General features: G+C 40.0%; 1 protein-coding gene across 2 annotated transcripts in view; it reads right to left on the minus strand.

The window, feature by feature from the left end:
• Nucleotides 1-23,695, minus strand: part of ADAMTS20 (ADAM metallopeptidase with thrombospondin type 1 motif 20) — a 246,153-nt gene that overhangs the window by 96,520 nt on the left and 125,938 nt on the right. For both annotated transcript variants that reach the window (XM_040343882.1, XM_040343881.1), the window contains 8 exons: nt 22,928-23,069; nt 15,577-15,681; nt 15,266-15,408; nt 14,652-14,833; nt 14,417-14,553; nt 11,084-11,201; nt 4,188-4,283; nt 1,123-1,289 (listed from right to left, as the gene is read on the minus strand). In XM_040343882.1, coding sequence (XP_040199816.1) covers nt 1,123-1,289; nt 4,188-4,283; nt 11,084-11,201; nt 14,417-14,553; nt 14,652-14,833; nt 15,266-15,408; nt 15,577-15,681; nt 22,928-23,069 — 1,090 coding nt within the window. The remainder of the gene's footprint in view (nt 1-1,122; nt 1,290-4,187; nt 4,284-11,083; nt 11,202-14,416; nt 14,554-14,651; nt 14,834-15,265; nt 15,409-15,576; nt 15,682-22,927; nt 23,070-23,695) is intronic.

The raw sequence follows: 23,695 nt of genomic DNA on the forward strand, positions 1-23,695 counted from the left end.
TATAGAGATCTTTAGTGTTCAGCTTAAAAATGGCAGCTTTATACTGTATATACTGTAAGTGCCACAGACCGTTTTATTCTTATGGGATTCCATACTCATGGAGGCCTCAAATGCTCACCCATAAAAATGAATAGGGCTGCAGAGGAAAGGCTGTACAGCTCCAAGTAGGGCTGCACAGTGCAGATCGCTGAATTGGGGTTAATGGTAATTCTAACAACTAATGAGGAGCATTTAAGGGCTGTGACAACTAACTAAATAACAAAAAAGGTCAACAAAAGTATAGTTGTCTTTTATATAAGAGAGAAACAAATTGCAACCCAGCTCCAGTTAGCACTTTTTAACCAGTTATTGCAATCATTTTTTTTTTTACTTTTGAGGAAAAAAAGGTTAAAACCATATGGATAAAAATTGTTCTAAGAACATCCCTCAGGCCCCATACACACGAGAGGATTTATCCGCAGATACGGTCCAGCGGACCGTATCCGCGGATAAATCCTCTCGAGGATTTCAGAGGATTTCTATGCGATGGCGTGTACACACCATCGCATTGAAATCCGCGCTGAAATCCTCTGCCGATGACGTGTCGCCGCTATTATGACGCGGCGACGGGCGCGACGCTGTCATATAAGGAATTCCACGCATGCGTCAAATCATTACGACGCGTGCGGGGAATCCCTTTAGACGGATGGATCCGGTAAGTCTGTACAGACGAGCGGATCCATCCGTTGGAATGGATTCCAGCAGATGGATTTGTTGAGCATGTCAGCAAATATCCATCTGCTGGAAATCCATCCCAGGGGAGATTTCTCTGCGGATAAATATCCGTTGGCGTGTACACACCATAGGATCTATCCGCAGAAACCCATTTGATGGGATTTATCTGCGGATAGATTCTATGGTGTGTATGGGGCCTCAGTGTTATTTGGTTTTTCCCAAATGCCACTTTTTCCGAACAATTGGATGTTAAAGAAAGTGGAAAAGAATGAACATAATGGCAAGATCAACAGCCAAGACAGTTATGTAACATGGGGATGAATAAGGATCAATGACTTTAACAATGAGATAAAAGTAAAAGCCACATGGTTATTTAGTATTATTATTATACAACATTTAATGAGTTACCTGAAGAATTAAATCCTCCTCCAGACGGTCTGTGCAGTTAATTCTTTCTACAACATGGTCGGAACCACTATATTCCAAAACAGCACCTCGGGCATTTATTTCCCTTTTAAACCTACTTACAACAAAATTGCCATTGAGGACAAAATTTCCCTGACTGTCAGATAAAGCTGAAATAAACATATATGAATGACAATATTAGAAAAATATACCATATCTGTTACATAATAGCCTTGTTATAACATAATGTGCTGTCCCTTACCACAAAGTGACAATTCATATACCAGTACGTCTTTGCCTCTGTTAGCTTACAATACCACTACTTGCTATACTATAACCTGAATGAATAAGAACCTTCACAGAACCTTCAGTGAACTATTTATAGGAAACTTTTAACCCAAGTATGTTTTCTTTAAGAAAATAATAAAATGCATTTTCAAATATGGCTAATAAAAGCATTAATCTTTCATTATCTTAGCTTTTTCCCTTGTACAGCAGTACTTAAGATTGCAAAAGGGAGGGTCAGTGCCCTGGGCCATGTAGATCAGGGGCTGGACGTATGAATAGGGGGAGCGGTGCCTGTGTGCCCTCTATGAATGAACCGCCACTGATGAATCTTTAAGGGCATGAGCTCCTAACATGTTTGCCTGGTGCTAAAGACAAAAGGCAAATGATTGACTAGTACAAGAACTTACACATTTAAAAAGTGACCAGATATTTGAAATATTTTTTTTTTTTTGCAAATTTCATATTATACTGAAATACTTCATCATATGTCAATGCATTAAAGTACATGCACAGCTTTGTAGACTTCCCAACCGAGGTCTCCAAACTATGACATTCCAGGCCAGTTAACGTGATTTTAAATATACATTTTTTCCTTCAAAATAACAATATGTCATAAATACCTGCTTTAGTTTTCCCACAGAGCAGCCCTGATTATTCTCTTCCCTGGTCCCCTACCCCTACCAAGTGTTCCCATAGCAATTTGCCTGCTATGGGGCAAATGTGCAGACTCTGCCCCACCCCCTGCTCCCTCATCACTGGCTGTAATTACCAGCAGCCAGCATGGTGCCGGATGCTGTCTCTAAGCCAATGAGGAGGGAGAGAGCAGACAGAATCTCTGCTCCCATGCACATCCCTAGATCAAGATCACGCTCAAGTAAGTATAAGGGAGGGCTGGGGGGAAAACTGCATGCAGAAGGTTTTTTACCCTAATGCATAGAATGCATTAAGGTAAAAAAAAATGTTCCTGTAGATGCACTTTAAGTACTGTTGGTTTGCCATAAACCGGTCCCTGCAATGAAATGGCCCTGCATGCAGCCAGGACGTATCTGTATGCAAAGTGGCAGCAGGTGCCCTGAATACAGTAGGCACTATTGGGCAGAACATGTGCAAACAGGAAGACCATATATGAAGCACTGAAATGAATAAGGGCATCAGTATCAAGGCAATGAATAGTAAAATGTCAATTTTATTGCCATGAAAACATAAAAAATATAACACAACATTCCTCCGTTGCCAGGATGGGAAATTAGCAGTTAATCAGCATATCTTTGCAGTTGGGCTGGAACAATACCAGTCAGGTAACTAGGCAGTGGTTAATACCTTTTGGCAGCATGCGGGACGCCAGATCACAGGAAGGCGTGCTGCAACGGATGAAACTCACATTGGCACTGTGCTCTACTCACGAGGGCAGGGAGGGGGAGAAAATCATCCAGAGGGAGGTGGTGAGATGACCAAAAGGAGCTGATGACAGCCCAACATTACCATGGATGGATCCCCGATGCACTGTACGGGTGCGCTCTCGTGTAAGCTGGGGCTTCCTGGGCGTGACGTCAAAACAATACCAGGAAGTGAGAGCTGGAACGAGGCTTGGAGCCAAGGATGGCAATAGGCTCACGCTGGCCAATGTGAGAGCTCCGCTGTTTTACTATTGGGCAGAATGATCTAAGTAAGTGCTACCAATGCTGGGGAGCCATTTCTCACACCAACAACAATAATGGGGCACCATTCCTTCCATTGAACAGCAATGATAGGGCACCATTGCTCTCACTAACATGAATAATGGGGTGCTATTTCTCTCACTGACCTCTGACAACAGTGACATGGTACTATTCCTATTATTCCAACTGACCCCAGGTATTAATTACTCCCTCTGACCACTCACACATTGGCATTCATTATTTCCACTAACCACCAACACAGCAGCATTTATCGCTCCTACTCATCACTAACACTGGTGCATTTATTACACCTAATTTTGACAAAATTAGAAAAAAAAACTCAAATCTATGCTAATGTAAAACTAAATAAACACAAACATATAACAGCAGCTTTTGGAAAGATTATTACATAGAGTCTGGTAATATCTAAATTGACATGAATTATTCCTACGAACCAGGGATGCACCGGTATTTATCATTCCCACTGACCTTCGAAACTGAGGTCTTTTTTTAATCCTACTGACCACAGTCTGGGCCCCCCAAGCAGCCTGAAGGACAATTTACTGGCCCTTTGCATAATAAGTTTGAAGAACCCTACTCTAATGCCGCGTACAGACGGTCGTTTTTTGTGATGAAAAAAAAAACGACGTTTTGAATCATGAAATAAAACAACGTTTTTGAAACTTCATTTTCAAAAACGACGTTGCCTACACACAATCGTTTTTTCAAAATGCTCTAACAAAGCACGGTTACGTTCAGCACTCTTTTCCATTGAAGCTAGCTTCATAACTTGCTTCTGAGCATGCGCGGGTTTAAAAACATCGTTTTGAAACGTCGTTTTGCCCACACACTATCATTTTCATTGACATAAAAAACGACGTTTTGAAAAACGACACAAAAAATGTGAGCATGTTCGAATTTTTTTTTTGTCGTTTTTCAGAAGACATAAAACAACGTTTTCCCCACACACAGTGATTTTAAATGACGTTTTCAAAAACGTCGTTTTTTTTCATCACAAAAAACGACTGTCTGTACGCGGCATAAAGGTAATTTGAATAACACTAGACCCACTTAGCCCATGATCAACAAATGGTGATATAAATGTTGTTTGCATATTATTACCTAAGTAATTGTCATCATCAGTTCTTCCTGAATAACTATGCTGATGCACATCAATATTTGTTGCTCCAGCTGGAATTTTAACAATGGTATTATATCCTGAAAAAACAAAGATAGTTACAATTTTCTGTTGGTGATATGAGCCGAAAGATAGCTAAAGGAATAATTGTCTTTTTTTTTTTGCAAACGAATTACTACTTATAGTTTGTTTTACCTAAGGAGCAAAATGCACTACTTTGTAAACACTGGGATTAGTGACGACTAAAATATGTTTTTATGCCATACGGAATAAACCATATCTATCTGTTTTTGACATCAAATGGTTTCAATGTGTTTTATTAAAAATAAGCTAACAATATTTTGAGGCACATCACAGATATAAACATTTGTACCGATTATAAATGCATGTACTATCAACACAAGCAAAGGCATAAAACCACATTAATAGTTTTAAATAGCAAAGTTCCACATTTTTGCAATCTCAAAGAAAACACTATATTTATCCTTACCTAGATAAATGTGAAAATAAAATTGCAAACAATATATTAGTAAAGATTTACCACCAGATGGCAGCAGTGTCCAACAAAAAAACTAAAATCTACTGTGGCTGGCCAGAGTTTTATTTGGAGGGGAAGGGGTTATAAATAGAGCACAATATTTAACAAATATAGCTTTCAAAGTTTAGTTCTGTTTGTAATTCATATATTATGCTTGTTAGTAGACAAAAATGTCAGTTAATAATCAATATTACTGGAAAAACAAACATAAAGTGTACAATGTACCATATTTATGGCTGTTATTTAGATATTAGAGCGAAAGTATTAGAAAAAAAAATACTAATTTTTCAAATATATTTAAGAGTAGGGAAGGGCTAGTATCTCTGCTGGATTTTTTTTTTGTCTATGGGCCTTTTAGAAAGACTTACCTTCTCCATTTATTCTGTTAACCAGCAAGACAAAAAGTGCTGGAAATTAAAAATGTTATGGTTGTCACTGGAACCGAAGGCGAGGGGAAGTCATCAAATGGGGGCACTAGTTCCAGTGACAACACAATGAAGAACTGCAGCGCCAATCTAAGTGTAGCATATACAGTGGTCACAATTACTTGAAAAGTACATGAAAATTAATTGTGATCACTCAGGGATCCCTGAAGAAGTTAAGTGAGAAGTGACGCAACGCATTGGGTGGGGCCAGTGACGTAATTTCCGGTTTCTCCAATACCGAGAATTTGTAAAGAGGAGGCGATCAGCCAAGTTATTTCTGGTGTAATGCAATGTTTTAAGATGTTTTAATTGTGTGTATACATTATATTCTTAAATAAAAAATGGATGGTTTTAGCAATATTGCGCTATGAACTCTTCCTTATATATCCTGAGAAATGGGAGCTGTGAGGAGGGGATCTAGATAGTGCCAACAGGGAGACTGCTGGTGAGAGGAGTTGTTTGAGATAATCCCAACAGGACCACGCAGGCCACGCAGGACCAGAAGACATTATTATATGTATAAAGACGCTGTTTGATCGTTCACTTCATTCATGAAGGTGAGCGGCTATTTCACTTAATGGTGGCTGGGGGAGGTACATATTTCACAAATCTAGGATTTGGGCACGTTCAATAAGAGGGGCGAATCTCCTGTGGATGAATTACCTGCACATTTTTATTGGATCATCACAAAAAGATTTAGATTTTTTTGATGTTTGTTGTTTTTTAAATAAGTGCTAATATTGCATACTGGATATGGACATCTTGTAGTTTTAATTCTTGTAGATTATTAATTCATCGAGTATTTCTTCTATATTCATGATATGGTATCAGGTTTTTCTTTATATGACACAAGGATTTTGAATAAGCGCACCATTTATTTATAATTATTTTTTTATTATCACACCACTTTGTTTAGCCACTCAGCCCCTTCCTGTATATTTGCATTTTTAGTTCCAATGACAGTGAATGTCTATGAGGAGATTTCCCCTGACTTAGGAAATATGTCTACTCAATTTCTGGTATTCTCCAGGAAAGGAAGTGAGGGATATCTCCTGAACAGCACACAGACATAAAAAAGAGATGTTCTAACGATTCCCTAATAAATCCAATACTACAGGAAAATAGCTTTGAGTGGAGATAAGCTTGGAAGGAGACAGTTATTGAGGCGGAAAATGTGGACCCCCCTTTGAAAATGTTTGTTGTCTGGCTGTCTATGGCTATAAGGAAGCAGCAAGTGAAGTTGATGCAAAGCCAGAACCCTAAAACTGTGAACTTTGCTCTAGGTTAGTAGTTAAACCACTTCCAGCCCAGGCCTATTCTGCCACTCCTTTCCTACATGTATAAATCATAATATTTTTTTTTTTTAATTACCCAGAACCCACAAACATTATATATATGCTCTTGCGCTAATGTTCGCGGTGATACCTCACATGTGATTTGATTGCCATTTACTAATGCAGGCCTACATATGCGTTCACTTCTGCCTGTGAGCACGCTTTACTTTTTTTTGGAACTCCTTAAAAACATATTTTATCACAGTTTATTCCTATTACAAGGAATGTAAACATCCCTTGTAATAGAAATAGGGCATTAATAGTCCTCTTTATGGAGAGATCTGGGGTCTATAAGTCCTGGATCTTTCCTCTATAATAAAAAGCCTGAGATTTAAAAAAAAAAGATCTTTCCAGCTAAAAAAAATTACAGTGTTTACATCTGCTGGCACCGGAAGTGACGTCATGACATCACTCACAACCTCCGAGGGTCATCTGGTCAGCTCTATGGTAAACAGCCGCCGCCAGCCAATTAATTCTTCAGCTCCCCGATCGCCACCTGTAAAAATATTTTTTTACTTTCTGCTATAATATACATCCAAAAGAAAAGAAAAAAATAAAAAAAAATAAAAAATGTCTTCATCAATTTAGGTCACTACGTATTCTTCTACGTATTTATTTTTTAAATCCCAATAAGCGTATGTTGATTGGTTTGCACAAAAGTTATAGCGTCTACAAAATATGGGATAGATTTATGGACTTAATTATTTTAATTGTTTTTACAGGTAAAGGCGGCAAATCAGCAATTTTTAGTGGGACTGCTACATTGCGACTGACAAATTGACACTAAGTGACACTTTTTGGGGACCAGTGACACCAATGCAGTGATCAGTAGTAAAAAAAATGCACTGTTATGCCCTGTACACACGATCGGATTTTCAGTCGGGAAAACCTTGGATGGTTTTTCCCGACGGAATTCCGCTCAAGCTTGGCTTGCATACACACGGTCACACAAAAGTTCTCTGAACTTTTGTCCGTCAAGAATGCGGTGACGTACAACAATATGACGAGCCGTGAAAATTAAGTTCAATGCTTCCGAGTATGCGTCAATTTTTTTACGAGCATGCGTCAGAATTTTGTGCATCGGAATTGCTACAGACGATCGGATTTTCTGATAGGAATTTTTTCGGTTTGAAAATTTGAGAACCAGCTCTCAATCTTTTTCTGGTGGAAATTCCGACAGCAAAAGTCTGATGGAGCCTACACACGGTTGGAATTTCCATTCAAAGGCTCACATCAGACTTTTGCTGTCGGAATTTCCGATCGTGTGTACGGGGCATAATTGTATAAATGACACTGGCAGGGAAGGGGTTAACATCAACGGCGATCAAAGGGTTAAGTGTGTTCCCTGCTAGTGTTTTCGAACTGTGTGGGGGATGGACTGACAGGAAGAACACAGAGATCGAATGTTCCTGCTTACAAGGAACAGAAAAGCTCTGTGTACTTTCCTGTCAGTCCAGAGTATCAGGAAAATACCGCGCTAGGAAAAAATACTAAAATGACATAAGTTGCAACGACCAAGTGTTAGGCCTCGTACACACGACCAGTTTCCTCGGCAGAATTCAGCTTCCGACCGAGTTTCTGGCTGAATTCTGCCGAGGAAACTGGTCGTGTGTACACTTTCGGCCGAGGAAGCCGACGAGGAGCTCGGCGAGGAAATAGAGAACATGTTCTCTATTTCCTCGTTGTTCAATGGGAGCTCTCGCCCCGCCGAGCTCCTCGGCGGCTTCAGGGCTGAACTGGCCGAGGAACTCGATGTGTTTGGCACGTCGAGTTCCTCGGCCGTGTGTACGAGGCTTTATACACACAAAAATAGTACAAAGAAAAAAGGTGAAGTTGCGCTGTGGATTATAACAAAACTAAACTAACACAGTGAATATATAGAGACCATATATGAATGAAGTAGCCCTTATTACAAAGGCTGCAAGAAATAATTGTCCAAAATATGTGAATCAAAAACAATTTGTGAAACAAAGTTTCAAAAACAGCTTAGAGTTAATATGGCAAAAAGTGGTAAGGACCCAAATCTTGTGAGATAGATGGTAAAACAATCCTGATGATAGGAAGTCCAATGTTTAACCACTTAAGCCCCGGACCATATTGCTGCCTAAAGACCCAAGGGGTTTTTACAGTTCGGGACTGCGTCGCTTTAACAGACAATTGCGCGGTCGTGCGACGTGGCTCCCAAACAAAATTGGCGTCCTTTTTTCCCCACAAATAGAGCTTTCTTTTGGTGGTATTTGATCACCTCTGCGGTTTTTATTTTTTGCGCTATAAACAAAAATAGAGCGACAATTTTGAAAAAAAATCCATATTTTTTACTTTTTGCTGTAATAAATATCCCCCAAAAACATATATAAAAAATGTTTTTTTCCTCAGTTTAGGCCGATACGTATTCTTCTACCTATTTTTGGTAAAAAAAATCGCAATAATCGTTTATCGGTTGGTTTGCGCAAAATTTATAGCGTTTACAAAATAGGGGATAGTTTTTTTGCATTTTTATTTTATTTTTATTTTTTTACTAGTAATGGCGGCGATCAGCGATTTTTTTCGTGACTGCGACATTATGGTGGACACTTCGGACAATTTTGACACATTTTTGGGACAATTGTCATTTTCACAGCAAAAAATGCATTTAAATTGCATTCTTTATTGTGAAAATGACAGTTGCAGTTTGGGAGTTAACCACAGGGGGCGCTGTAGGAGTTAGGGTTTACTTTGTGTGTGTTTACTAGTGTAGGGGGGTGTGGCTGTAGGAATGACGTCATCGATCGTGTCTTCCCTATAAAAGGAATTACGCGATCGATGCGCCGACACAGTGAAGCACGCGGCTCTCCCCGTTCTTCAGCTCCGGGGAGCGATCGCGACGGCGCGGCTAAAAACAAATAGCCGCGCCGTCGTCCCGGATCGCTCCCCGAGCGGACCCGACCTCCGCATGTACCGGGGGGGGGGTCCCGATCGGACCCCCCACCCACGTCTAGCAGAGGACGTACAGGTACGTACATGTGCCTGTCCGTGCCATTCTGCTGACGTATATGTACATGAGGAGGTCGGGAAGTGGTTAAATAAAGCTGAATGACCATTACCACAGAAACACCTAAAAAATGGAGGCTTACCAGACGGCAAGCATATCTCGCTTGCGGCTGTAAACCCCAGCCCGGGCCTTTATTGATCAACACCAGATACGGATGGATAAGGGAACCCTCCAGGAAGATCAGCGGCAAGTTGTATGTATCCAGAAATAAAACTCATATGGTGAAGTACGACAGAACAGCACATGTAAATAAAATGGTTGTTACTGAATAAACCACCATCACCACATCACCTTATAAATTGAAGGCTTACCAGAAGAGACATTAAAATCAGCTTATGGCTAAAAAACCCTAGCCAGGGCCTTGATGGATCTCAGCTGCTGACTTGGGTGTCCTATAGATCCTCCAGATTTCCCATAAACGACAATTACCAAAAAAGAAATAATAGAGCCCACATGGTGAAGTATGTAGAAAAAATCCTCCTGAGTTTAATAAAAGTCACACTTACAAGAATGCAGTAGATTAAAAGCACAGAGAAAAAAAGCCGGCCGGATTACTCGAACGCCCGTTCCACTCGGATCATCACGTCATGCGTCAGCTCGTCTCCTTCCCGACGTACGTTTCATCATAAAATTGACGTCATCTGGGGCACGGATCCGTGCCCCAGATGACGTAAATTTTATGACGAAACATGCGTCGGGAAGGTGACGTGCTGGCGCATGATGTGACGATCCGAGTGGAACGGGCGTTCGAGTTTGCCATCTGGTAAGCCTCCATTGTTTAGGTGTTTCTGTGGTAATGGTCATTCAGCTTTATTTAAACATTAGACTTCCTATCATCAGGATTGTTTTACCATTTATCTCGCAAGATTTGGGTCCTTACCACTTTTTGCCATATTAACTCTAAGCTGTTTTTGGCTTTCATATTTTTGTTTTGAACTGTGTTCCACATTGAACTTTGTTTCACAACTTGTTTTTGATTCGCATATTTTGGACAATTATTTCTTGCAGCCTTTGTAATAAGGGCTACTTCATTCATATATGGTCTCTATATATTCACTGTGTTAGTTTAGTTTTGTTATAATCCACAGCGCAACTTCACCTTTTTTCTTAGTCCAGAGTATCCATTGGACAAAATGACATACAGGTTCATTGTTTCATGCAATAGAGACGCCCTGCCGCAGAATATATAGGGTGGGTGGTCTTTAAGTGGTTAATCAGTCAAATTCTGCAATGGTTAAAAAAAATCTGAAAAATAGTTCACTTCAATTGACTGGAGTTTTCATGTATGGTATCATTTCTGCCAAAAACTTCATTGTGAAATGAGTTGTTTAGATGATACAAAGGCACCATTATATATGGCCATTAACATCACACTGAAACTTAGATATATATGGCTGCTGTGCAGTAGAGCAAGTCAAGCAAACAAAATCTATTTGACTATTTACAAAATATATACCAACATGAGTGCAACTGACTGTTTAACTTGGAACTGTACAGTAATAAAACATGCCAAGCTTTGTAAACCCAGTGAGGATACTGCATATCAACATACCATACTGAGCTTTATTGAAGGTTCCTGCCACAGTTTTACAGGAGGAATTATCACCGCCACAAACCCCACATTTATCTTTTCTTGCTTTGGAATTTAAAACATGATCACAACCTGCTTGCTAGAAGAAATGAAAAAAGGTGATGAAATGCAGAGCATAGCACACATGAAATACAACCTGCAAACTCAATTTATTTTTCTTTTCTGTGAAACTGCCTCTATAACATGGACTGATACTGAAAGTTATCATTGAAAAGTACTTAGTTCTCTGAATTTTCCAACTACTACAGTTATAAAAGTCACCCAGTGAACAAGTTTTATGATATAATAAATAGCAGGAAATGATGTGTGAACAAACATAGAATTAAAGGATAAGTACACTTTTACCAACCCCCTTGCCTCCCCCAACACTTTGACTATATCTTTCCCAGATCTTGACTTTGCATCTTGCCTCATGCCACACAGGGGTCAATTCGCTCACGTTTACCGCATGCGATAACGCAGTCACATAACTAAATTATCGCATGCGGAAAAGTAAGCCCAATTCATAAAAAAAAATAACAATTATGCAATATATACCGCCAAAAAAAATGTGCCAGTTAATATTTTTTTAAAAGCTCTTAAGTCCAATTAACAAATTAGTTAAACATGCCATATTTACCACCAGGGTTTTACTGGCAGTATCCCATTTGGTATTTGTCAACAAATACCTTTTGTACAATTTTTTTGTACTATATATGCTATTATTTTTAGTACCACCACCCCCTCCCTTTAGAATGTAAGCTCTATGAGCAAGGCCCTCCTGTATCGAACTGTACTGTAATTGTGTTATCCCCCCTATACATTGTAAAGCACTGCGTAAACTGTTGGCGCTATATAAATCGTGTATAATAATAACAACAAACAGTGTGGGGGTTGGGGAAACTCACTCGCCCCCCCCCCCTTTCCTGACCTTCCTGGCTGCATGCTTGGATAAGGGTATGATATGGACTGGGGGGAGGGGACCCCACGCCATTTTTTTTTCATTATTCTTAATTGTCTGCAATTTTTTTTACATTCAGGTGTCAGCAATGAACCCGCTGACAGCTGATGAGTCAGCGGTTGTTAAGGACTCAGTGTCCGGCTTCCCAACCCGCTCCTTAGCAACCAGCTCAATGCGGTAAATTACTGCATTAAATAATGCAGTAATTACGGCTAGATCGAACAAATGCTGAATTCATTATTTAACGCAAAATTCTTAATGAATTTAACACTTGTGCAATTGTTACCACATTTTATTAGCCGTTATTTAACTCTTAGTGAATTGACCCTACAGTCTCTTAGTTATATCTTCAGTAATAATCCAAGGAGTATTATTCTCCATTCAGATCAATGGAAAGTCTGTCTATCTGTCTAATGAATGGAGGCTGCGGTGTATGTTTGTGTGTGTGTCAGAAAATTTAGGTTTTCTGAAGAATTCAGCCAGATGCTGTGTGACACAAGTCAGGTCGCATATTTAATATCTGAAGACAGATGTTGTACGTAAGTATATTCTAAGCTGAAAGTACTGGAGAAGGGGATATGAGTAGAAAGGTATAACTGTACTTCTAAACTTTTCTACCGTTCCATCTACAAATTGAAGGACTTGGCAGTTTTAAGATAAATCAAAGCTGAACTGCTGTTTCTGATAACAGGAGAACTGTCTTATATAATATTTTCTTGGCAAAAGGTGCCTCATAATTTTCATTTTTCATTTTCAGTTCGACCTGAATATCTATTTATTTTTAAATGAGTTTGTCTTATATTTACTTGGAACTGTCTGTTGGAAGTCTTAAGGCAAAGCATACATGGAACTAGACCTAAAAGTGTATTCAAGGCATGTCAGCATCATCCCTAACGCTTTACCCTATCCTAGGTGGATCAGGGCTATTTAGAAATACAATGGACGCACATGTGAAATGTAACATATCCATCTCTATCTCAGTCTTAGAACTGAGATAGAAGTGTTCTACAAAAGAAGCCCACTGTTGGCTGACGTCACAGAGCGGGTCCAGGCTCTGCAGGGATCCCAGCAAAAATATTGGGATCTGCCCAGATCCCTGACTGGCAGCTGGCTCACCCTCCCAGCATGCCACAAAGAGCCTGAGGCAGCCGCTCCTGCCCCCTCCAAAGCCCAGTGCTCCAGTGAGCACTGAAGGGGCAGAGAAGAAGGTTGGTGTAGAGAAGGTGGGGGACAGATGCAGCATTGGATCCATGCTGCATCTACATAGGTAAGCATGAATGTTTATAGAATTGAAAAGACACAAATGGGAAAGATGGTGCTGCTCACCCCTAAATAATAGAGAAATAGGAGGGATCCCCCAGTAGGGTTTTTAGGCAGCAAAACAAAAATCAGTAAGAACGTTTATTTTTTTAGAATCCCACACTTTCAAGTAAATAAAAGATGGCAGTAAGCGCAGATAAATGTGGAATTGCCTAAAACACAAAGGCATGGTTAAAGCGGAGCTCCCCCCAAAAGTGAACTTCCGCTTTAAGGCCCCCCTCCCCTGCTCCTGTTTGTGAAATGGAGCTTTTGGAGAGGAGGGGTATCAGGTACACGATTTTAATAGGCACCTGCTCCCACCTCCGCTCTGAGCACTTAAGTGATCGGAAGCAGACATTCTCCCCCCCCCCACACGTGAAAGGTCCCAGAAGTCTACGGGGCAATACACAGTGTGCAGCGCCACTCGTGCATGCACAGTGGGCACCCAAGTGTGAAGCCAGAAGCTGTCACAGCCAAGGGCCCATAGTAAAGATGCCAGCGCTGGAAAGAGAGAACATAGGGTGAAAATGTCTGGGCCAAGCAGAGTGCTGGATTGTGGCTGTTTATTAAAAGCCAGCAGAGCAGCTACACTTTTTGTAGCTGCTGACTATTAATTTTTATATAGGAGCCTGAAGCTCCTCTTTAACCATGTCCAAACAAAAATCTGAACTAGATGTAAAAATGGCTTACACGCATGAGTGCATTCCCTGTGTCACAGGCATGCTTAATTCAGCTGACAATGCTCATGCATAAGGTGAAAATGAGTGATCAAATAAAGCATTGAACTAAACACTGATATACCAGGAAGGTCAGCAAATACCATCTGCATCACACTCATAAAACACATCTAGTGCTGTCATATTGAATGCTAAAAATGTTTGGCACAGTAACCAAGCAATCATATCAGTGAGTAGAATACATAATATACTCTTTAAGATTTTAAAATATTCTGCCATTAAGTGAACTTAATGACAAAATAAAACATGTAATAATAATAATAATAATAATACACAGACACATATATACATAGTACATACACACATTTTTATTCATACCCTGCACAACCCTTGAACACACAAGTCATCCGTTTCAGGACCACAAGGAGAACCATCAACAACTCTGTCTTTCAGCTGGTAATAGGACGACGTCCCAGAAACACGACAAAATAGCTTGCAGCGATCTTTCATTAAGACTGTACAAACAATACAACATTTTATTCTGTTACTGTGAAGCTTCTGCATCAAGCACTGTTTTTATTTTTCAGGAAAAAAGATCCCTTTTAATACTTACTTCCACTATATTTTGGAATCCAGCGTACATTAGTCGTAAGGCCATTGATGTTGAAATGTTTGCCATCATATTGAGAACACTGCACTTCTCTAAAATCTTTCTTTCCTTTCGGACAGAAATCAGTGCTACAAGATCTAAATTTTAGTCTCCTCCCTACGCAATATTTGCCACCATTTCTTGGTCTGAAACAAAAGAAAAAAATTACCGTTATTGTCAGTCTACTAAGACGGGACAGTACACTACATCTGATTCTTTCGATGATTGTACAAAGCAAGCCAATTCCAGTTAAAGTTAACCATTGCTAAATGCCAAAAGCAGAACAGGCTATGTCTTTTACCAAATAGCTTACAATCTAGGTACATTGGGGCATCAGAGATTATATACAAGAATTCTGGTTAAAAACTAAAATAGTTTTTAATGGGCTAATGAGTTCCAATGTACAGCACAGGCGCTTAGGTCAAACACTAGTGTGAAAAATTATAAACTCCTATAGCAGACTAATATCAAGTTGGAAAGGGTTCTGGCAATGAACAATGTACCAATTTTACGATTATTAAAGCTTTACCTTAGGAACAGTAACATAAATAATGCATAATATATCTTGCAAATCTTACTCAGGTTGATTGCAGCTTCTAGAAGATGTTTTAATTCCACCTCCACAGGTTCTCGAACATGAACTATATGGCTCCCATGGTCCCCAACCACCATCTACAGAACGAGCGTCAACTTTGTCCACACAAAGGCCACTGCGACAATGCTGGTCAGTGCAAATATAAAAGCAAGGGTATTTCAGAGACAGACAATACATAATAAGGTGTTGTTCTAGAGCATCTAAATATAGTTGAACAGTAGGAATATAAAGTATAAAAGTACTTATAAAATGTCTGTATAATGAAAATAGATAAGAGACAATGAAGAAGCTTACCCTTCCATGTCCACAGTCACTTCCATCAGCCAAAGGCATGTGATGTGTAAAACATCCGTTATGAGCTCCTTCAGTACTGGTGCACCACAGTCTCTTGCACTGTTTCTGATATTAAAAAAAGAACTATGTTTATTAACAAAACATATACAGTGCTTTAAAAAAAGTATTCCTACCACTTAAATTTTTCCACATTTTGTCCTGTTACAACCAAAAACGTAAATGTATTTTATTGGGATTTTATGTGATAGACCAACATAAAGTGGCACACAATTGTGAAGTGCAAGGAAAATGATAAATGTTTTTTAACATTCTCTCTGATACCCCCAACTAAAATCTAGTGGAACCAATTGCCTTCAGAAGTCAACTAATTAGTAAATAGAGTCCACCATGTGTGAAGTCCTCAGAGGTTTGTTGGAGAACCTTAGTGAACAAACACCATCATGAAGGCCAAGAAACACACCAGACAGGTCAGGTGTCACAGATCAGCTGCAGAGCTAATCTGTGTCTTATTGGCTGAATACGTGTTTTACCTTTTACTGCTGTAGGTCGGCTGGCACCTGTGGTTCCACAAGCTTGTGTTCAGCTCTTGCTGCACTTAGCAGCTATGGGTGTCACCGACTTAACCTGGTTCTTAATATATCTTCCTCCCTGCTACTTCCGGTCCAGCCTCCCATGTGCCTCTATTTAAATTTCACTCAGACCAGTTTCTGGTTGCTTGAGCAACACTTGTTCCTTAACGCCTTTTGTGCAAACTCTCCTAACCTGACTTCTCGTGAACTTATCTCTTGTGTACCGACTCAGAAAGTTCTCCTGATTACATTGTCTGCTGCCCGCCCTGACCTTGGCTCGCTATCCGGCTCTCCTTTTGCTCCACCCTCCATCCATCCGTGTCTGACAGTGTCTTCAGGTACTCTCCTCGCTAGCAGGGTGAATCTGGGGGTCATGACCTGGGGAGTCCAAACTCCCGTGAGGGGGTCCCTGGCAAAATACTGTCTGGCCCTTAGATTCCACACCCTGGGGGATCCCGTGTCACCTGCTCGCCTGTGGGCTCACACCAGTAGCACCATGACATCAGGGATAAATTTGTGGAGAAGTTTAAAGCAGGGTTAGGTTATAAAAAATCTCAAACTTTGAACATCTCACGGAGCACTGTTCAATCCATCATCTGAAAATGGTGAGAGTATGGCACAACTGCAAACCTACCAAGACATGGCCATCCACCTAAACTGACAGACCGGGCAAGGAGAGCATTAATCAGAAAAGCAGCCAAGAGTCCCATGGTAACTCTGGAGGAGCTGCAGAGATCTACAGCTCAGGTGGGAAAATCTGTCCACCGGATAACTATTAGTCATGCACTCCACAAACCTGGCCTTTATGGATGAGGGGCAAGAAGAAAGCCATAGAAAGTCATGTTTGCAATTTGTGAGAAGCCATGTGGGGGACACAGCAAACATGTGGAAAAATATGCTTTTTGGTCTAAAAGCAAAACACTATGGCCCGGATTCACAAAGCACTTGCGCCAACGTATCTTGAGATATGCCGCGTAAGTGCAAATATGCACCGTCGTATCTGTGCGCCATACCCACAAACTAAGATACGCCTAAAGACAGGCTTCATCCGACCGACGTAACTTGCCTACGCCGGCGTAGAGTGGGCGCATATTTACGCTGGACGCATTTGGCGCTCCCATTGATTTTCCATTTAAATATGCAAATGAGGGAGATACGCCGATTCACGATCATACATGCGCCCGACGCAGGCTACGACTGGTGCGCGTAAGTTGTACGTCCGGCGTAAAGTTAAGCCCCATAAAGCAGGTGTAACTCAGCAGCAGACATGGAAAGGTCTGCACCAGGGAACTCAAGCCTGCGTATTTTACGTAGTTTACGTTGGACGTGAATATGACTAGACGTAGGTTACGTTCACGCCGTAGGCAGTGATCCGGCGTATCTTAGGCAGTTGTTCTGACGCGATTGTGAGCATGCGCACTGGGATGCGTCCATGGGACGGCGCATGCGCCGTTCATTATACATATCTGTCTGGCCCTCGGCCCTTCATTTGCATGGGGTCACGCCTCATTTGCATGGCTCACGCCTACTTCCACTTACGCCGACTTCTGCCTTGGAAACCAGCGCAGTTTTGGGAGGAAGTGCTTTGTGAATTCAATGCTTGCCTCCATGCGATGCGTCGGCGTAGCGTATCAGAGATACGCTACGGCGGCATAAATGTGCGCCAATGTCTGTGAATCCGGGCCTATGTGTGGCGGAAAACTCACCCTACACATCACCCTGGACACACCATTTTCACTGTGAAATTTGGTGGTGGCAGCATCATGTTGTGGGGATGCTTTTCTTCAGCGGGGACAGGGAAGCTGGTCAGAGTTGATGGGAAGATGGATGGAGCCTAATACAGGGCAATCTTAGAAGAAAACCTGTCTTTCAGCAGGACAATGACCCTAAACATACAGCCAGAGCTACAATGGAATGGTTTAGATCAAAGCATATTCACGTGTTAGAAAAGTCCAGACCTAAATACAATTGAGAATCTGTGGCAAGACTTAAGAATTGCTGTTCGCAGACACTCTCCATCCAATCTGACAGAGCTTGAGCTATTTTGCAAGAGAAGAATGGGCAAAAATGTCACTCTCTAGATATGCAAAGCTGGTAGAGACATCCCCAAAAAGGCATGCAACTATAATTGCAGTGAAAGGGGGTTCTACAAAGTATTGACTCAGTGGGGCTCAATACAAATGCACGCCACAATTTTCACATATTTATTTGTAAAACATTTATAAAACCATTTATCATTTTCCTTCCAATTATGTGCCACTTCGTGTTGGTCTATCACATAAAATCCTAATAAAATACATTTACGTTTTGGTTATAACATGACAAAATGTGGAAAATTTCAAGGGGTATGAATACTTTTTCAAGGCACTGTATATATATATATATATATATATATATATATATATATATATATATATATATATATATATATATATATATATATATATACACATACATACAGTATCTCATAAAAGTGAGTATACCCCTCACATTCTTGTAAATATTTTATTATATCTTTTCATGTGACAAAGAAGAATGAAGAAATTACACTTTGCTACAATATAAAGTAGTGAGTATACAGCTTGTATAACAATGTAAATTTGCTGTGCCCTCAAAATAACTCATCACACAGTCATTAATGTCTAAACCGCTGGCAACAAAAGTGAGTAATATATTATCTATTCATATGCCATCTATATATCTGTTAAGCAAAGTGGTATTTATTTTGCAAGTAATCAGAGCAACATTGCAAGAAGCAAAAGGTAATAGCCTGCTCCATAAAATGTTTATTCCTAGTGAAAGTAATTATTTTCAGGAACATACTGTAACTTCAAAGTTAACCTGTGATTTGCACATGTAGAATATAGGGAAGCACTGTGTGAAGCAATTGTTTGGTAACGCACCAGTGCTGCCACTTAAAGGCAGGGAGAGAGCACTCTGTCCTGTGCAAGCTTCAACCATGATTAACATGTCAGTCACACAGAGATACTTCTCCTTGATCCTGGAACTAAGTGACAAGAGAACAGAATAAATATAACTTGCTGCGGGACCCCAATTTTAAAAATGAATTCTGGGCATGGTATATTTTTACATAATTACATTGGTTCAGCTTGGACCAATGTAGCTACAGTGCATTGAAAAAGTATTTATACCCCTTGAAATTTTACACATTTTGTCATGTTACAACCAAAAACGTTAATGTATTTTATTGGGATTTTATGTGATAGACCAACACAAAGTGGCACAAAATTGTGAAGTGGAAGGAAAATGATAAATGGTTTTCATTTATTTTTTTTCAAAATAAATATCTGAAAAGTTAGCATGTATTTGTATTCAAAGTCAATACTTTGTAGAACCAACTTTCGCTGCAATTATAGCTACAAGTCTTTTTGGTTATGTCTCTACCAGCTTTGTACATCTAGAGAGTGACATTTTTGCCCATTCTTCTTTGCAAAATAGCTCAAGATCTGTCAGATTGGATGGAGAACATCTGTGAACAGCAATTTTCATGTCTTGCCACAGATTCTCAATTGGATTTGGGTCTGGACTTTGACTGGGCCATTATAACACATAATTATGCTTTGATCTAAACCATTCCATTGTAGCTCTGGCTGTATGTTTAGAGTTGTTTTCCTACTGGAAGGTGAATCTCTGCCCCAGTCTCAAGTCTTTTGCAGACTCTAACTGGTTTTCTTCTAAGATTGCCCTGTATTTGGCTCCATCCATCTTCCCATCCATCAACTCTGACCAGCTTCCGTGTCCCTGATGAAGAAAAGCATCCCCACAATATGATGCTGCCACCACCATGTTTCACGGTGGGGATGGTGTGTTCAGGGTGATGTGCAGTGTTAGCTTTCCACCACACATAGCGTTTTGCTTTTAGGCCAAAAAGTTTAATTTTGGTCTTATCTGACCAGAGGACTTTCTTCCACATGTTTGCTATGTCCCCCACATGGCTTTTCACAAACTGAAAACAGGACGTCTTAGGGCTTTCTTTCAACAATGGCTTTCTTCTTGCCACTCAGATTTGTGGAGTGCACGACTAATATTTGTCCTGTGGACAGATTCTCCCACCTGAGCTGTGGATTACAGCAGGTCCTCCAGAGTTACCATGGGCCTCTTGGTTGCTTCTCTGATTAATGTTCTCCTTTGCCGGCCTGTCAGTTTAGGTGAACGGCCATGTCTTGGTAGTCTTGCAGTTGTGACATACTGTTTCTTTTTTCAGATGATGGATTGAACAATGCTCCTTGAGATGTTCAATGCTTGGGATATGTTTTTAAAACCTAACCCTGCTTTAAACGTCTCCACAACGTTATCCCTGACCTGTCTGGTGTGTTTCTTAGCCTTTGTGATGCTGTTTGTTCATTAAGGTTCTCTAACAAACCTCTGAGGGCCTTACAGAACAGCTGTATTTATACTGAGATTAAATTACACACAGGTGCACTTTATTTATTAATTAGGTGACTTCTGAAGGCAGCTGGTTCGACTAGTTTTTAGTTAGGGGTATCAGAGGAGATCATAGGAAAGGGGGCTGAATACAGATGCACGCCACAGATATTTTAGATATTTATTTGTAAAAAAAAAATTGAAAAACATTTATCATTTTTCTTCCACCTCACAATTATGTGCCATTTGTGTTGGTCTATCACAAAAAAATCCCCAATAAAATACATTTACATTTTTGGTTGTAACATGACAAAATGTGGAAAATTTCAAGGGGTATGAATACTTTTTCAAGGCACTGTATGTATATACAATACCTAGCTGATGCCCTGAATTGCCTTCGGGTTTCTTCAGGGGTGCCTTGGCAAATGCCTAAAATTGTCCATAAATTGTATACAAGCCAGCAGGTGGGTCAAGCCTGCCCTTTTGTTACATAAAGCCACAGGGTTTTATTGCGAACCCTTACAACATTCTAGTTGCTGGCATCCTAACAACCACTGACGTAATCGGGTGATAAGAATGACGTTGGGTGACCACACAGCATCCTTATTTACCTCTCTCCTCTCTGTCAACACTGGGGTCACATTAGAGAGAAGGAGGAGAAACACTGGAAAATTAGTCAGAACCAGTGTGCAAAGATGCATTTATTCTGAAAGAAAAAATCCCCTCTAATGTTGGGTGTCCTTACGAGATTGGATATTGCTGCATTATGTAAAATTATTTGTTTAATTTTTTTTATAGTTTAGAAAGCGTTGCTTCAAGATTGTGTATAGTTCTAACCACTTGACCTCCAGAAGATTTACCCCCCATTCATGACCAGGCCAAATTGATGTCCTTTTTTCCCAAAAAATAGAGCTTTGGTGGTATTTGATCACCACTTCGATTTTGTCTATTTTTTTGAGCTACAAACTAAAAAAAAAAGGCCGACAGTTTAAAAAACAAAAACAAAAAAAAAACAATAGTTTACTTTCTGCTATAAAACATATCCAATAAAAAATAAATCTAATTTCTTCATGAAATTGGGATCAATATGTATACTTCTACATATTTTCCGTAAAAAAGTCCCAATAAGCGTATATATATTGATTGGTTTGCGCAAAAGTTATAGCGTCTACAAACTAAGGTATATATATGTTTTTTTACTATTAATGGTGGCGATCAGAGACTTATAGTGGGACTGCAATATTGCGGTGAACATTCTGACACTGACACTTTTTGGGGACCAGTGACACTAATACAGTGATCAATGCTAAAAGATATGCACTGTCAATCTATTAATGACACTAGCTGGGAAGGGGTTAACACTTGGGGTGCTCAAAGGGTTACCTGTGTGCTTAGGGAAAAAAATGGAATGTATTCTCTACTTTGCAGGGGCGCAAATTCCATCCCTTCTCTCCTGTCAGAACACTGATCTGCTTTGCTTACTTGGCAGATCACAGTTCTGGCTTTCTGCCTAACAATCGGTGGGTATCGGTGGACACCGGGTGCCATGCACCTGCCAATCAGCTTCCTCTGTGTGTAATCACAGCAGAAGCGAGCCGCCAGTGGCGCGCATGTTTGTCCCCTACCCAGAAGTGCCGGATCACATATAAATGTAGCAGTAAGACTGCAATAGGGTGGATGGGAAGTGGTAAAAGGATGCCTTAACTGAAAAAAAGTCAGAGAAACACTGCTCTAAACAAATGTAAAACATACATTCTGGATGAAACAAAGTTTCAACAAAACTAAATTATGTTATATACTGTATTTATTGGCGTATAACACTCACTTTTTTACCCTGAAAATAGAGGGTAAACTGTGCCTGCGTGTTATACGCAGGGGGCTATGGAAAGTTTTTTTCCTGAAACTTCCCTCTTAAAGTTAGGGTGCGTGTTGTACGCCTGTGTGTGTTATACGCCGATAAATACGGGTAGTTTTCACGGAAACCATAGTTTTCTAGCATTCTACCAGTAATACTATTTCAATATCTTTACTAATTTAAACCTACTGCCATCTATGAGTGCTGTTAAAACAAAATTGGAGCCAGCAAATCTGATTATCTTAGAAAAATAGAATACTGCTTTTTAATCTTTCTTACTCAAAAAAAGTCTAATTTTTTTATTTCAAATTGACATATATTTTTCGGAAGAGTTTTATTTATAATTTTGATAGCACATAATTAAAGATGTGATTAAAACAACAAAAATCAACAACCATGGCATATTTAAACTGAAAGACATACATACACATTTATCCTTCCACTCTTTCATCTTCATAGTAAACACAGGGAAGGGGCATTGGGCAAGCAATCCATATCTTTTTTTAGCATCATTAACTATTGCAGCTTTTCAATAACTTACCATATAGGGACAAACTTGTGAGCCGCTGCCAAACATCAGTTCACATTGCTTAGTAGCATCATAAACTATACCAGGTAACTGATGTGAAAATTCATAAACTCGTCCACTGGGCTTATCAAGTAGACATTCCCCATAACCTGTGCTACAATGAAAAATTATAAAATTAATATATATTAAAAAAAATATATATATATAATATTGGGCATTAATGGGTTGGAAAAAATTTGATTCTGCTTCTCTAAGCAACTAATGCTTATTTTTATACACACACTGGAAACAAAAACATGATTCTTATGGCCAATGCAGTTAAAGTGATATTAAAGGCAAAAAAATATAATAATAACAAACATGTCATACTTACTTGCTCTGTGCAGTGGTTTTGCACAGAGTAGCCCCGATCCTCCTCTTCTTGGGTGCCCCACCAGTACTCCTGGCCCCTCTCTCCTGCCAAGTGCTTCCACAGCAAGAAGCTTGCTATGGGGGCACCCAAGCAAGCATGCTCCTTAGCTGATGTTCTGCGTATCCATTTAGGCTCAGCATTGTCCCTTCTCTCTCCTCATTGGCTGTGATTAACGTCCTGTGCTCTCTACTACCTCTGCTGCACAAAAACCCCAAGCAGTGTTATTAGCCTTGCCTAATTCACCTCCACCACCTCTGACTAAGGCCTGATTCACACACCTATGCAGGTCGCATTTTTCAATACACATTTTTGATCCATTGAAGTCTATGGAACCAAAAAACAGAAATAAATCCCTGGCCCTTTCCATA

Source organism: Rana temporaria, chromosome 3, assembly GCF_905171775.1.
Source record: "Rana temporaria chromosome 3, aRanTem1.1, whole genome shotgun sequence".
Taxonomy (NCBI): domain Eukaryota; kingdom Metazoa; phylum Chordata; class Amphibia; order Anura; family Ranidae; genus Rana; species Rana temporaria.